This window comes from Helianthus annuus, chromosome 10, assembly GCF_002127325.2.
Source record: "Helianthus annuus cultivar XRQ/B chromosome 10, HanXRQr2.0-SUNRISE, whole genome shotgun sequence".
Classification (NCBI taxonomy): Eukaryota; Viridiplantae; Streptophyta; class Magnoliopsida; order Asterales; family Asteraceae; genus Helianthus; species Helianthus annuus.
In genome coordinates this window covers 79,594,861-79,609,113 of record NC_035442.2, presented here as the reverse complement: position 1 = coordinate 79,609,113, position 14,253 = coordinate 79,594,861, and the positions used below count along the sequence as shown (strand labels likewise).

The 14,253-nt window shown below is 42.3% G+C and overlaps 1 protein-coding gene across 1 annotated transcript; it reads left to right on the top strand.

The window, feature by feature from the left end:
- The first annotated feature begins 2,411 nt into the window (after positions 1-2,411).
- LOC110882124 lies at positions 2,412-7,530 on the top strand. The gene is made up of 2 exons (XM_022130209.1): positions 2,412-3,858; positions 3,974-7,530. The coding sequence occupies exons 1-2, from the start codon at positions 2,412-2,414 to the stop codon at positions 7,528-7,530; spliced, it is 5,004 nt and encodes a 1,667-aa protein (XP_021985901.1).
- The last annotated feature ends 6,723 nt before the right edge of the window (positions 7,531-14,253 follow it).

The following is a 14,253-nucleotide window of genomic DNA, read 5'->3' as shown; positions in this document are numbered from 1 at the left end:
GTAAATGAGAAGCTTATGTTTGTAGAGAAACCACTAAAGATTGAAGATAGAAAGATCAAGAATCTTAAACACAAGAGATTCATTATGGTCAAAGTAAAATGGGATTCCAAGAGAGGACCAGAATACACTTGGGAGCTCGAGTCAGAAATGCAATGGAAATATCCACACGTGTTCCAGTAGATCTCGAGGACGATATTTAAAAAAGGTGGGGAGGATATAACAACCCTCGAAAAACACGCCTAAACACTCCTAATATACCCCGTATACATTATACTCGTATAACCTTAAACCTTAAAAAAATCAGATAAAACAAACAAAATCATTATTTTGGTATCGCTCGCGGGCCGCAACCACTCTGGCCGTGTGAGTCGCGGGGCGCGACAGCCTCTGGTGATCCGGAACCCCCTTGAGCCACGTGTCCTGATATGATTCGAGGCTATGCTGGTGACTAACCAAACCTAGCCCTAGCTAGGTCTTGTTCGCGGGGCGTGAGAGAGAGGGAGCTTGCGGGGCGCGAGCGAGCCCAGGTTCCAGCCTATAAATTGAGGCCATCGGCCTCAGTCTTCCTCGTTCAAAATTCTTTTCTTTTCTCTGTCCCTATAATAGCTAAACGCTGCTCGGTATTATACCCCTAAAACACGAAGCTCTGCCTCGTTGTAAGTATTTTAACCCCCGATCACTAATTCGTTACCCTGCCCGATTGATCTAGGGCTCTGTAACGCATGTCGAGGCTCTTCCTGACTAAGTTCGTTGGAGTTCTGTCTTGTATTGTATGGCTAATGTGATTTGGGTTATCTTACTAACACGTGTGCATTGTTTATTTTTAATAGACTATAATCAGGAACAACAATAGGAAGCAGTAGAATTACCTAAGTCTGCAAAGTGAGTCATTCTCTTTTTCTACCAAACTGTTTTACCAAAACCTCAAATGTTTTCAATTATACTTAAGAGTGATTGAGTCTATGTATTCTACAATTGTTGCCGGTATGTGGGGTTTTGTATACACTACTAGTAATCCGTTACTATTGGATGACGAGTTAGCCAATGAGTAACATGACCACAGTCATGGAACTATGAACATGACAAATACTGAATGAGTATATTGGTAGATAGAAACATTATAATCGCTCTTAATACTGTAAAGTTATAAAAGCTGTTTTGATTAAACTAGGATGCACTCGCCAGTATTTCTTGCTGATAAAATCCTTTTAAAACGCGTTTTAGGTAACTTAATGTGAAGCAAATAGAAGCCAGCCGTGGTGTGACAACCCTCACCAAAACAGGTATCCGTACGAATTAATTAATATTTAATTAATGCTTAATTACTGTGCTTTCTTACCATTGTGGTTAAACTACTGCTTGAATTCTGATACATACCTATACATGCATCATGCTTTATTAACTGTCACTCCATTATTTACATAGAACTATAGTGACAAACTTGATGCACAAAAGCACAGTAGTACAATGAACGGATAACCTAGTAAATATGCTGACATAGCCAGCACTAGACAGACACTGTCTCTGAGGCCAGTATGAGTCGGGAATAGATTACTACACTAGTAGGGAGTGTAGGGAAGTGAGGACCATAAAACTATGTCACTTGGTGATAGTCTAGGTGCCGGGAAGTGCCTAAAACCCACTTTAACTGCAAAATTCTGCACCTTTAAATAAAATTCAGCATTTAAATATGCTAGTCACTTGCAAAAATATGACAAAATGGTCATGTCTGCTTTCCTAAGTGTCGGGAATAAAAAGGGTCACTAAAAGTTACATAAAGGACACTTTACAATATCACTTAACACTTTTACGGAGCGGTATCAAACCGAACAACTGGACATTACCTGGAATACAAAAGTATTATCAAAAACATTATTTTACTTTTCTGAGCTAGTTATGGTCCACGAGCACTATAACACCTTACATAATACCCGGTACCCGCTAAACACTAGATATAACATTAAACTCCCACTAATTAATAACAGTTTGTGATTGGATCTTGTTCTTGCAAGAATCTATAACGAACTCGTTAGCATTAGGGATCAATTAAGAGCTAGGGTTTTTCTTTTGTTTGTCACAAATCGCCGCTCTAGTAATATATTCTGAAACCCTAATCTATTAATCTGGAAGCCATTGATTGCGGTTAACTGAGATTAATTTAGCTAGATTGATGACACTAGATTAATTGACCAAGGGTTGAGGTTTGTGTTCTAGGGTTTAAGGATTACGAGCTCAGTTGTCTTGTGATTGCGGATTCTTGTTGGTTCGGAGAAAGATTTCCTTTTGACGGCTAGGGTTTGGTGATCTTATTGCGGATTCTTGTTTTTTTTTTGGTGAAAGATTTCCTGTTGCCGCCTAGGGTTTGGTTTGAGAACTAGTTCTCTTGTCGGCTTTTAGGGTTTGTTGCATGCATGGAGGCTAAAAGTGATGGGGTGAATCTTGTGAATCATCGATCTCCTGGGAATGAAGATAATACACCTCCGGTTCGTGGGATTGGGTTACGAGTAACAAACATTGAGGGTAATCCTATGCTGCCGAGACGTGGTATGTATTCTACAAGTAATGTATCGGTGATAGATGGGTTGTTGGAGATTTCGAAGCCTGTGGAATTGGATGCTACGTGGGGATATGGAGGTGGAGTTACGTCTGCCAAGATGGATGCCCATGCAAACCCTAGCTCGAGTAACGTGCTGAAGGACGTGCCCAGCTTCTCTTATGCGGACAAGGTTAAAATGCAAACATCGCTGAAAAGAGAGGTTAACTTCCGTAAGTTGGATGCTACAGAGACGGTTCAGGATGCTGATGTGCTAATTCCTCGTGAGGTAATTAAAAAGGTCCAGGATAAGTTTCAGAATGTTTTGTATGGCTACTTTTTGGGCAACCGATTACCTTTTCCTGTTGTGGAATATTATGTGAAAAATGTGTGGGCTAAGTATGGTTTCTCTAAAATTATGATGAATAAGGATGGGTTCTTCTTTTTTAAGTTTGATACAAAAGAGGGCATGGCTAAAGTCTTGGAAGGGGGACCATGGTTGATCAGGAAAGTGCCGTTGTTTTTGAATGTCTGGTCTCCGGATGTTAGTTTAAGAAAAGAGGGCATTAAGTCGATTCCAGTATGGGTTAAGATGTATAATGTTCCAATTGCTGTTTATACGGATGATGGCTTGAGTTTGTTGGCTTCTAAGATAGGAACCCCGAAGAGATTAGATGGGTATACGGCGGATATGTGTGCGGATAACTGGGGAAGGAGCAGTTTTGCAAGGCCTCTAATTGAAATAGATGCGGAGAATGAACTAAAAGATCATATCATTGTTGCTATTCCGAAACTGGAAGGAGAGGGATACATCACAGAAAAGGTGAAAGTGGAGTATGAATGGCAGCCACAGAGATGCTCTTTGTGTTGCATTTTTTGCCACAACGATCAGACATGTGCCAAGAATGTTAATAATAAAGCTAAACAAGTGGTTGTGGATGACGAGGGGTTTACTATTGATAAGAGGAAAGTGGCGAGGGTGGGTATGATGAAAAAAAGACAAAAGCAGAAATTTATCTACAAACCTAAGCTGAATAAGTCAGGAGCAAGTACCTCAGGCACTAAGGAGGATACATTGGATAATAACAAAAATGCTAATGTGAAAACTGGTAATGCGTTTGAAGCTTTGGCAAGTGACGATTTGGAAGAAAATATAGCCGTCATCGGGTTGGATAAGGAACTGAGGCAGAACTTAAAAATTGGGAATGGGAAGCCTACTCGATTCGAGAATGAGGTAGAGGAAGTCGTTCAGACGGAAATGGCGGCATTCATGAAAGCTGGTCAGACTCATGTTTCTGAGGGGGCAAGCACTCCCGGACAAGCAGGTATTAATGGATAGCATTATGTCTTGGAATATAAGGGGTCTGAACCGCCCCCTGAAACAAAGCGAAGTTCGTAAAGTTCTTGCTGAAAATAAGTTAAAAGTTTGTGCAATTTTAGAATCACATGTGAATGTGACGAAGCTGGGAACCATCTGTAATAGTGTCTTTCGGAATTGGAACTGGACGTCTAATGGGGATTTATGTAGCAGGGGCACCCGAATAATATTGGGTTGGGATTCGGATGTGGTGGATCTTATGGTGCTTGCTCAAACTGATCAAGTTATTCACACGCAGATGCTGGATAAGGCTTATAAAAAAGTTTTATTCTGCTCTTTTGTGTACGCGGAAAATAAGTATCAAGATCGTAGAAGTCTATGGGAGAGTTTATGTAATCACAAAAGCTTATGTCATGATAAACCATGGGTTGTTATGGGGGATTTTAATGCTACGCTTCAGCTTGAGGACTCTCTTTATGGAACATCTCAACAAATGATAAGCATGGGTGAGTTTAAAGATTGTTTTCAGTTTTTGGAGTTGTTGGATATTCAGGGGCACGGTCTTCAGTTTACTTGGAACCAACGACCCAAAGATGGAGTGGGTCTTCTTAAAAAGATAGATAGAGTCATGGGTAATATTCAGTTCTTGGATTTGTGGCCGAATGCGTTTGTCATGTACCATCCTTTTCGAGTTTCGGACCATACGCCTTGTATATTGAAGATGGGGGCCGTGAATGAGAAGAAAATCCAACCATTCAAGTTTCCTAACTTCATCGCTTCCAAGCCGGAATTCCTGAAGTGTGTGGATCAGGAATGGAGGAGAACGATCCCAGGGTTTAATATGTTTTCGGTTACAAAGAAGCTTAGTAACCTTAAACCGCACTTAAGGAAGATCTTATTCAACCAGGGAAACTTACATGCTAAGGTGTCGGAGCTTAGGAAAAAGTTGGATGAGATTCAAGTTCTTGTTGATAACATTCCGTTGGATGGCAATCTCCGTCAACTTGAAGCGGCTTGTCTTCAAGACTTTCAGTCTGCTGCTTATGATGAGGAATGTTTCCTCAAACAAAAGTCAAAGGTTGAATGGTTTTGTGCTGGAGACTCTAATACGAAGTATTTCCACAATGTGGTGAAAAGCCGTAACGCGAGGAGCAAAATTCATAGCGTTAAAGATACTTCGGGGATCCGCCATGAAGGTAGCGGGGTTGCGGCTGCCCTAGTCACTCATTACTCCAATTTTCTTGGTGTTGAGGACCAGGTAACTTCCATTAATTTGGATAGTATGTTTGTTAATGTCCTTACCCATGAAGCTGCTGCTAATATGGTTAGACAAGTTACTAGAGAGGAAGTCAAAGCGGCTATGTTTAACATTGGTGAAAATAAAGCCCCGGGTCCTGATGGGTATACGTCAGCTTTTTTCAAGAAGGCTTGGGATATTATCGATACTGAAGTTACGGATGCGGTTCTTGATTTTTTTGATAATGGGAAACTCCTCAAGCAATTAAATCACACGATCCTAGCTTTGATTCCTAAGAAAGACATCCCGGACTCTGTTTTGGATTATCGTCCTATTTCATGTTGTAACGTGCTCTATAAGTGTATTAGCAAGATAATCACGGATAGGATTAAGGGGAGTTTGGGGGCTCTTGTCAGCATTAATCAGTCAGCCTTTGTGCCGGGTAGGAAAACCTCAGATAATATTCTCCTAACTCAGGAGCTGATGCACAACTATCACTTGAATAGAGGCCCTGCGAGATGTGCTTTTAAAATAGACATCCAGAAAGCTTATGATACGGTTAGTTGGTCTTTTTTGAAAGCTATCCTTATTCGTTTTGGATTCGATCAGCGTATGGTGCAGCGGATTATGATGTGTGTTTCTACGGCTTCCTACTCATTGTCTGTTAATGGTAATCTTCATGGTTTTTTCAAGGGGAAGAGGGGGTTGAGACAGGGTGATCCTATGTCACCTTATTTATTTACCCTTATCATGGAAGTGCTATCTCTATTACTGCAACAGGCGGCTGATGTAAACTCGTCATTTAAATTTCATCATCAGTGTGCTAAGCAGAGAATTATCAATGTTTCCTTTGCGGACGATTTGTTCATATTTGTCCATGCTGACATTTGCTCGGTCAAAAAGGTTAGAGATGCTCTGGAAATATTTACTAGTTGGTCTGGGTTAGTACCGAGCCCAACCAAGAGTACTGCCTATTTTTCGAATGTGCCGTCTTTGGTGAAGCAACAGATTCTTTCGTTGATGCCTTTCCAAGAAGGTAATCTTCCGGTTAGATATCTTGGGGTGCCTCTTATATCCACAAAACTTATTTTTAAAGATTGTAAAATCTTGATTGATCGTATGGAGAGCAGAATCACGAGCTGGATTTCTAAGTCTGTGTCCTTTGCGGGCCGCCTGCAACTTATTAATTCAGTATTATCTTCTATGCACATCTATTGGGCTTCAGTTTTTATTCTCCCTGCTCGGGTAATTTCTGAATTGGAGAAGAGGATGCGTCGTTTTTTATGGAATGTTGGGTCTTCGGGCAGAATTCGTGCCAAAGTTGCTTGGTCTGATGTTTGTTTGCCTAAAAATGAGGGAGGCTTAGGTATTCGAAATGTTGGGGATGTTAATAAAGCTCTCATGACAAACCACATATGGAGTATTATTACTAACCAAGAGTCTCTTTGGGTTTGGTGGATCCACTCGTACAAGCTAAAGGGTAGAAGTTTCTGGGAGGTCCCGTGCAGGGGGAGTGTGAGTTGGGGATGGCGTAAAATCTTATACATTCGGAATTTGGTTCGTCCTTACATGGGTATGTCTATCAAAAGTGGCGTTCAGACTAATGCATGGTGTGATAACTGGTGCCCCTTGAGTCCGATCAGTACTTTTATCACACCGAGAACCATCACTAATGCGGGTTTCAATATGCACACTACAGTTGCCGATATAGTTGATGCTTCGGGTCAATGGCGATGGCCGGCGGCTTGGTATCACTTGTTTCCTGTGTTGATAAACTTACAACCACCATCTCTTGTTCACAATGTACCAGATAAACCTACGTGGAAAGACTTGGATGGTAAAGATAGTTATTTCAGCTCTAAGGAAGTTTGGAATAATATTAGGAGTCGGGGTGATACGGTCTCTTGGTTCAACATGATATGGTTTTCCCAATGTATTCCAAGACATTCGTTCCATATGTGGCTGGTTATAAGGAACAAACTCAAAACGCAAGATCGCCTTATGATTTGGGAAGCGGGGAGTGCAACGAACTTAAGGCTTATGTGTTGTCCGCTTTGTCGTTATGATCGTGACCACCTATTCTTCCAATGCAACTTTGCGTCGCAAGTGTGGAATAATGTTAAAACTATGGTTACTTTGGAGAATGTTTCTGACTCTTGGGCATCCATCTGTGCATGGATGGAACGCACGGCTTCTTCAAAGACGACGAATGTTATTGTGGGCAAGATTCTGATTGCGGCTATGACATATTTTATATGGCAAGAACGAAACGCTAGACTATTCTCTCATAATCACAAGTCGGCTGAAGTGGTGACAGAATTAGTCAAGCACATAGTCCGGTTAAAGCTTATGGGATTCAAGTTCCGTGGCAGCGCAGATCGGAATAGAGTGTTAAAGGCTTGGAAGATTTATTCAAATGAAGATGAATTAGATCCGGGTTAGAAGCTGAAGTTGATAGTTGCTAGTGTGATCCGCTTGCTTCGTTTGGCTGTTTTTTATTGGTGGCTGTTTTGTTTTGTATGCTTGGCTGTTTTCTTTGTGTTTTGTTTCCTAGTCTTGGTATGCCAAGTCTAGTAGGTGTGTTCGCTTTGACACACCCTTGTACTTAATTTCGTTGATTTGTAAAATTTACCGGGGTATCCCTTTACCAAAAAAAAAAAAAAAAAAAAAAAACTCCCACTAATTAAAATAAATACCATCAAATATCAATTAACCCTTCCCCCCCCCCCACACCATAACTGTCCACTTAGGATGTGACAACTCGAATTTCCAAGATTTCTATTTTGCATTTATTGCACGTTCATTGTTCGTGTAGTTAATTATTTGCACAATTGATTGCTATGGAATGGTATACGTTTTGATGCAATAAATCGTATTGTGTGATTGTGCATGGTTGTTTGATTAATTGTGATAGCCTTGTCAATTATGTGAACTTGGTGGCGAAACTGTGAAATGCTTGTAAGATGGTATGCTTGTGTAAAATATAATTATTCAGGGTGTATTGAGTAATTAGTGAAAACTTAATTATACTTAACCCTAATCCTCCACTAAACCACACACACAAAAATCCAAGCACGTAGTTCACAATTCTCTGGCAATCATCACCAAATCATTGGCAAGACATCACAAGTTTGATTCCTCTCTTTCTCTAAAATCATTCAAGGTAATTGTTATTGATCATTGTAATACTTGTAAACTCTAATTGGTTGTTTGATTGTTATGAATTCTTGATTATGTGTTCACAAAAACCCTAGTTCCTCATATAATGATCTGTGATTTTGATTTGATTTTGGATAATCGTGATTATGATGATGAGTAGTTGCATATTTGATAGATTGTTCTTGTGATGATTACTGTTGTTAAACATCGATCAATTGATGGTGAATCTGCCGTCTAGGTGAATGAAGTTAGGGTTTTTAGAATGATGAACGTAACTGTGGAACATAGAAAACGTAACTGTTGTAATCTCTACGATCATATGATTATTGTTAGTCAGAGTTTTGGATTGATACTTGTCTGAGTTTCGTAACCCTAATGTAATTGTCTGAGGTTTAAATAAGTGAATGTTGTCTGAGTTTTATAAACAAAGCATAAAGGTCCGAATTTCAAATTAAGATTTGTGTTGATCTGAGTTTTATGAAAAGGCTTGTGAGTCCGAGTTTCATGGCTCTTATATTGGTCCGAATTTTATGTAAAACACACCTTAGTCCGACTTTGGTTGCTTGTTGATATCCGAGTTTCCTTGGCATATGTGGGGTCCGACTTTTGTATAAGCTTCAAGGGATCCGAGTTTTATCATATAACATGGGGTCCGAGGTTGTGAGGTTGTGATTAGTCCGAGTTTAATGCCACACCCTTGGTCCGAGTTTTAATCCCATACCCCCTGTCCGACTTTTATGAAGCCCATGTCCCCTGTCCGAGTTTTGTGTGAATAATATATATATATCCGAGTTTTTGCTTGCATTAGTAAGGTCCGAGTTTTACCCCCCCCACTTGTTGTCCGACCTTTCACTAGCACCAAGGTCCGAGTTTGTGAAGAGGGAGCCCTTCCTCTTGTCCGACCTTGTAAAGGATGCCTTGTCCGAGTATGTTGACTTGTTATCAGAACCAAGTTGTTTTTGAATGATGTATGATTGTCCATCACCTGTGACTGCATGATATTGAATGCTACTTATTGTATGATATCTGTACATTACTACATGCTACTGTGATTGCTGCATATAACTGTATGACCCCTTATGTGATTGTATGACACTGATTTCAACTGCATGATCCTGCATGTGTGAACACTTTATGTAATATCATCGTGTACACAATAAACACACAGAGCACCGTTGCTTGAATATCGAGGATTGTAAACCCTAATTGAATGAATCATGTGCAATATATCCTAGGTCGTGTGTAACGGACTTAGAGATTAATAAACCCTAGAAGCAATAACATACCGAGCAAACCAAGGTGAGTTCACACAGCCAAGGCATGGGGTTCCCGGGTGGGAATGGGATTTGATAAACTATTGTATATACTTCCCTGATAGAACTACGACTAGACTAGTAACACTTATTGAACTGATCTTCGCACACCTGCCAAGGGTTGGCCGCGATATTATGACTGACTTTGCACACCTGCCTTTGGAAGGCCGCGAACTGAATTTACTAATCTTCGCACACCTGCCTGGTAGGCCGCGATACAGATAAACTTAGTCTAGAATACTCGGGATGAATATCCCCTAATATCTTCGCACACCTGCCTGGGAGGCCGCGATGGAAACTAATACGATACATGACATAACGAACTAACAAACTACTACTCACGCAATACTATTACTGAACTGTTAACTGTGAACTCGCTCAACTAGTTGTTGATCCTCTGTTACATGCCTTGCAGGTCGTTAGATACATGGAGCTTGCACAGGGAGGAGCAGGTCGTTGTGGAGCATGGATCGTGGATGCCATGTTAAAACATTTAAACATTTGAACTTATGTTACACATTGGGTTTTCATACTTATGCTTCCGCTATACTTTGAAACTATGATTATGTTTTGAACACCTATCGTATTGAATGATTAGTTTACATTTATTATACTTGATATTAATTACATGTTCGATATGATTGGTGGCTTGATCCTGGTCAGTCACGCTCCCAAGCGGTGATACTCCGCAGGTGGATTTTGGGGGTGTGACAGATTGGTATCAAAGCCATTGGTTATAGAGAACTTGGTTTTAATATGGGGAAAAACGTTTTTATTAAAACCAGACTATAACCAGAACAGTGCTCTCAACGATCCACAACGACGCTTCGCTCCACGTGCAAGACTCAACATCCTAGGTAATAAGGTTTATGTTTATTACCTGCTTGCTAGAATTGCATAGAACTTTGCTCGAAGTATGCTTACATTATTTTTGCTCACTACTTGTTATTGCTTAAGAACACCTATGTGCTTACACTCTTCTGTCATCGCACTATTCGCGAACCTTTCTCACTTATGTTGCCTTTGATGTGAAGATCAATGGCCGGACGAATCAACATGACTCAAGCCCAGCTAGAGGCTCTCGTTCAAGCTCAAGTTGCTGCGGCACTTGCAGCTGCTCAAGCAGGTAGTATACCCTGCAGTATAGACACACACTAGGATCTTTAGATCCTACATTAACTCTCGTATTTAACTTTGTCCTATTCGTACACAATAGGTCAGCACGCACAGCAGCCTGTCTGCACTTTCAAGAACTTCATGGACTGTCGTCCAAGTACTTTCAGTGGCACCGAGGGGGCAGTGGGACTCCTCCATTGGTTTGAGAAGTTAGAATCTGTGTTCGAAATGTGTGAATGCCCTGAGGCTCGCAGGGTCAAGTACGCCACTGGCACTTTGGAAGGAATCGCGTTGACTTGGTGGAACGCGCAAGTACAGATAACCAGGGCAACGGGAACAACAAAAACGGGGGAAACAACAACAACAATGGCAACGAAGCTCGGGGTCGTGCTTTTGTGCTAGGTCGGGGTGACGCAGTGAATGATCCCAATGTGGTTATGGGTAAGTTTCTTCTCGACGATATTTATGTTACTGTCTTATTTGATTCGGGTGCTGACACAAGTTATATGTCCTTGAAAATGAGTAAATTGTTAAAACGTACCCCAACACCCCTAAACACCAAACATGTCGTAGAACTAGCAAATGGTAAAAGTGTAGAAGCTGCACATGTAATCAAGGGTTGTAGTATTGTACTAGCTGGTCAGACCTTCTCGATTGATCTTATACCCATAGTTCTGGGTAGTTTCCACATCGTCATCGGCATGGATTGGTTATCCCAGCATCACGCAGAGATTTTATGCAAGGAAAAAGTCATTCGTATTCCTCGTTCTAGTCAAGAACCTCTCGAAGTTCAAGGCGACAAGAGTGGTGCCGTGGTTGGCATCATTTCTTTCTTGAAGGCGCAGAAATGTTTACGAAAGGGTCACACGGCCATTCAGGCACTTGTCACTGACGCATCAGCAAAGGAAAAGAAGCTGGAGGATATTCCAGTTGTACGTGACTTTCCTCAGGTGTTTCCTGAAGATTTACCCGGTTTACCGCCTCACCGCCAAGTCGAATTTCAAATCGAGCTCGCTCCGGGGGCAGCACCTATAGCTCGAGCACCTTATCGATTAGCTCCAACTGAACTGGAAGAACTGTCTAAACAGCTACAAGAGCTCTTGGAAAAGGGCTTTATTCGTCCTAGCTCTTCGCCTTGGGGAGCTCCAGTGTTATTTGTGAAGAAGAAAGACGGTACGTTCAGAATGTGCATCGACTACCGTGAACTCAACAAGCTGACGGTGAAGAACCGTTATCCTCTTCCATGCATAGACGACTTATTCGACCAGTTGCAAGGGTCGTGTTATTACTCCAAGATAGACTTGAGGTCAGGGTATCATCAGCTGAGAGTCCGGGATGAGGACGTCTCCAAGACAGCATTCAGAACTCGCTACGGCCATTACGAGTTTCTTGTCATGCCATTCGGGCTTACGAACGCGCCTGCAGTCTTCATGGATCTTATGAACAGGGTGTGCAAACCCTATCTTGACAAGTTCGTCATTGTCTTCATCGACGACATTCTAATCTACTCCAAGAGTCAGGAGGAGCACGAGCAGCACTTATGTCTTATCTTGGAACTTCTTCGAAAGGAGCAACTGTATGCAAAGTTTTCAAAATGCGACTTCTTGCTTCGTGAAGTCCACTTCTTAGGCCATGTGGTGAACAGGGATGGGATTCATGTCGATCCATCCAAAGTAGATTCGATCAGGAACTGGCCTGCACCGCGTACACCAACGGAAATACGCCAATTCTTGGGTTTGGCGGGGTATTACAGACGATTTATTAAAGACTTCTCCAAGATCGCGCAGCCGCTCACAATGTTGACACAGAAAGGTGTCACCTACCGTTGGGGAGATTCCCAGGAAACGGCTTTTCAGTACTTAAAGGATAGACTATGTAGCGCACCTATTCTCTCATTGCCAGAAGGCACAGATGATTTTGTGGTCTATTGTGACGCGTCGATACAGGGGCTTGGTTGTGTATTGATGCAGCGGGATAAGGTTATTGCTTACGCTTCTCGTCAACTCAAGGTTCACGAACGGAACTACACGACGCACGATTTAGGGCTGGGAGTTGTTGTTTTTGCACTTAAGATATGGCGACACTACCTGTACGGTACCAAGTGCACAATTTACACCGATCACAGGAGTCTCGAGCATATCTTCAAGCAGAAGGAATTGAATATGCGTCAACGACGATGGGTCGAACTGCTTAATGATTACGAATGCGCCATCAAGTACCATCCAGGCAAAGCCAATGTTGTGGCTGACGCTCTCAGTCGAAAGGACACTCTACCTAGACGCGTACGAGCCTTGCAGCTCACTATTCAGTCCAGTCTTCCTGCACAGATACGAACTGCTCAGATAGAAGCATTGAAACCCGAAAACGTAAAGGCTGAAGCTTTACGCGGCTCAAGGCAACGAATGGAACAAAAGGAAGACGGCGCATACTATGTAACGGGGCGTATTTGGGTCCCACTTTATGGCGGTTTACGAGAGCTTGTAATGGACGAAGCTCACAAGTCTCGCTACTCGGTACATCCAGGTTCGGATAAAATGTACCACCACATCAGAACTACATATTGGTGGCCTAGCATGAAGGCTCACATTGCAACTTACGTGGGCAAGTGTTTGACATGTGCAAAGGTCAAAGTGGAGTATCAGAAACCAGCGGGCCTACTTCAGCAACCCAAGATACCGCAATGGAAATGGGAAGAAATTTCCATGGATTTTGTTACAGGCCTACCTAGATCTCAGCGTGGGAATGATACCATATGGGTGATCGTGGATCGACTCACCAAGTCTGCACACTTCCTGGCTATAAAGGAAACAGATAAGTTCTCCACTCTTGCAGACATCTGTCTTAAGGAAGTTGTTTCGAGGCACGGGGTGCCCACCTCCATCATTTCGGATCGGGATGCATGATTCACGTCAGAGCTACGGCAAGCGATGCACAAAGCGTTTGGCTCTCGTTTAGACATGAGCACAACTTATCACCCTCAGACGGATGGGCAGTCTGAGCGCACGATTCAAACCTTAGAAGACATGCTTCGGGCGTGTGTTATCGATTTCGGCAACGGCTGGGAAAAGCATCTCCCATTAGTGGAGTTTTCGTACAATAACAGTTACCACACCAGCATTCAAGCCGCTCCATTCGAGGCATTGTACGGACGTAAATGCCGGTCACCTCTCTGTTGGGCAGAGGTGGGGGATAGTCAAATTACGGGTCCAGAGATTGTAGTGGACGCCACAGAAAAGATTGCACAAATACGACAACGCATGGCGGCAGCACGCGACCGTCAGAAAGCCTACGCGGATAAGCGTAGGAAGCCATTGGAATTTCAGGTCGGGGACCGGGTTTTACTAAAAGTCTCACCCTGGAAGGGTGTGGTTCGTTTTGGTAAACGAGGCAAGCTCAATCCACGGTATGTTGGACCGTTCGAGATCATTGAGAAAATAGGCAAAGTGGCCTACAAGCTAAACCTACCAGCTGAACTCGGTGCAGTTCACAACGTATTTCACGTGTCGAATCTAAAGAAGTGCCTGTCAGATGAGACCCTCATAGTTCCTTTTAAGGAACTCACTATCGACGAGCGGTT

Excerpts from the sequence above, each read along its gene's own strand:
- LOC110882124 (XM_022130209.1), top strand. The coding sequence starts at position 2,412 with ATGGAGGCTAAAAGTGATGGGGTGAATCTTGTGAATCATCGATCTCCT. Across the intron at positions 3,859-3,973 it reads AAGCACTCCCGGACAAGCAG|AATCACATGTGAATGTGACG; the intron begins GTATTAATGGAT and ends GTGCAATTTTAG.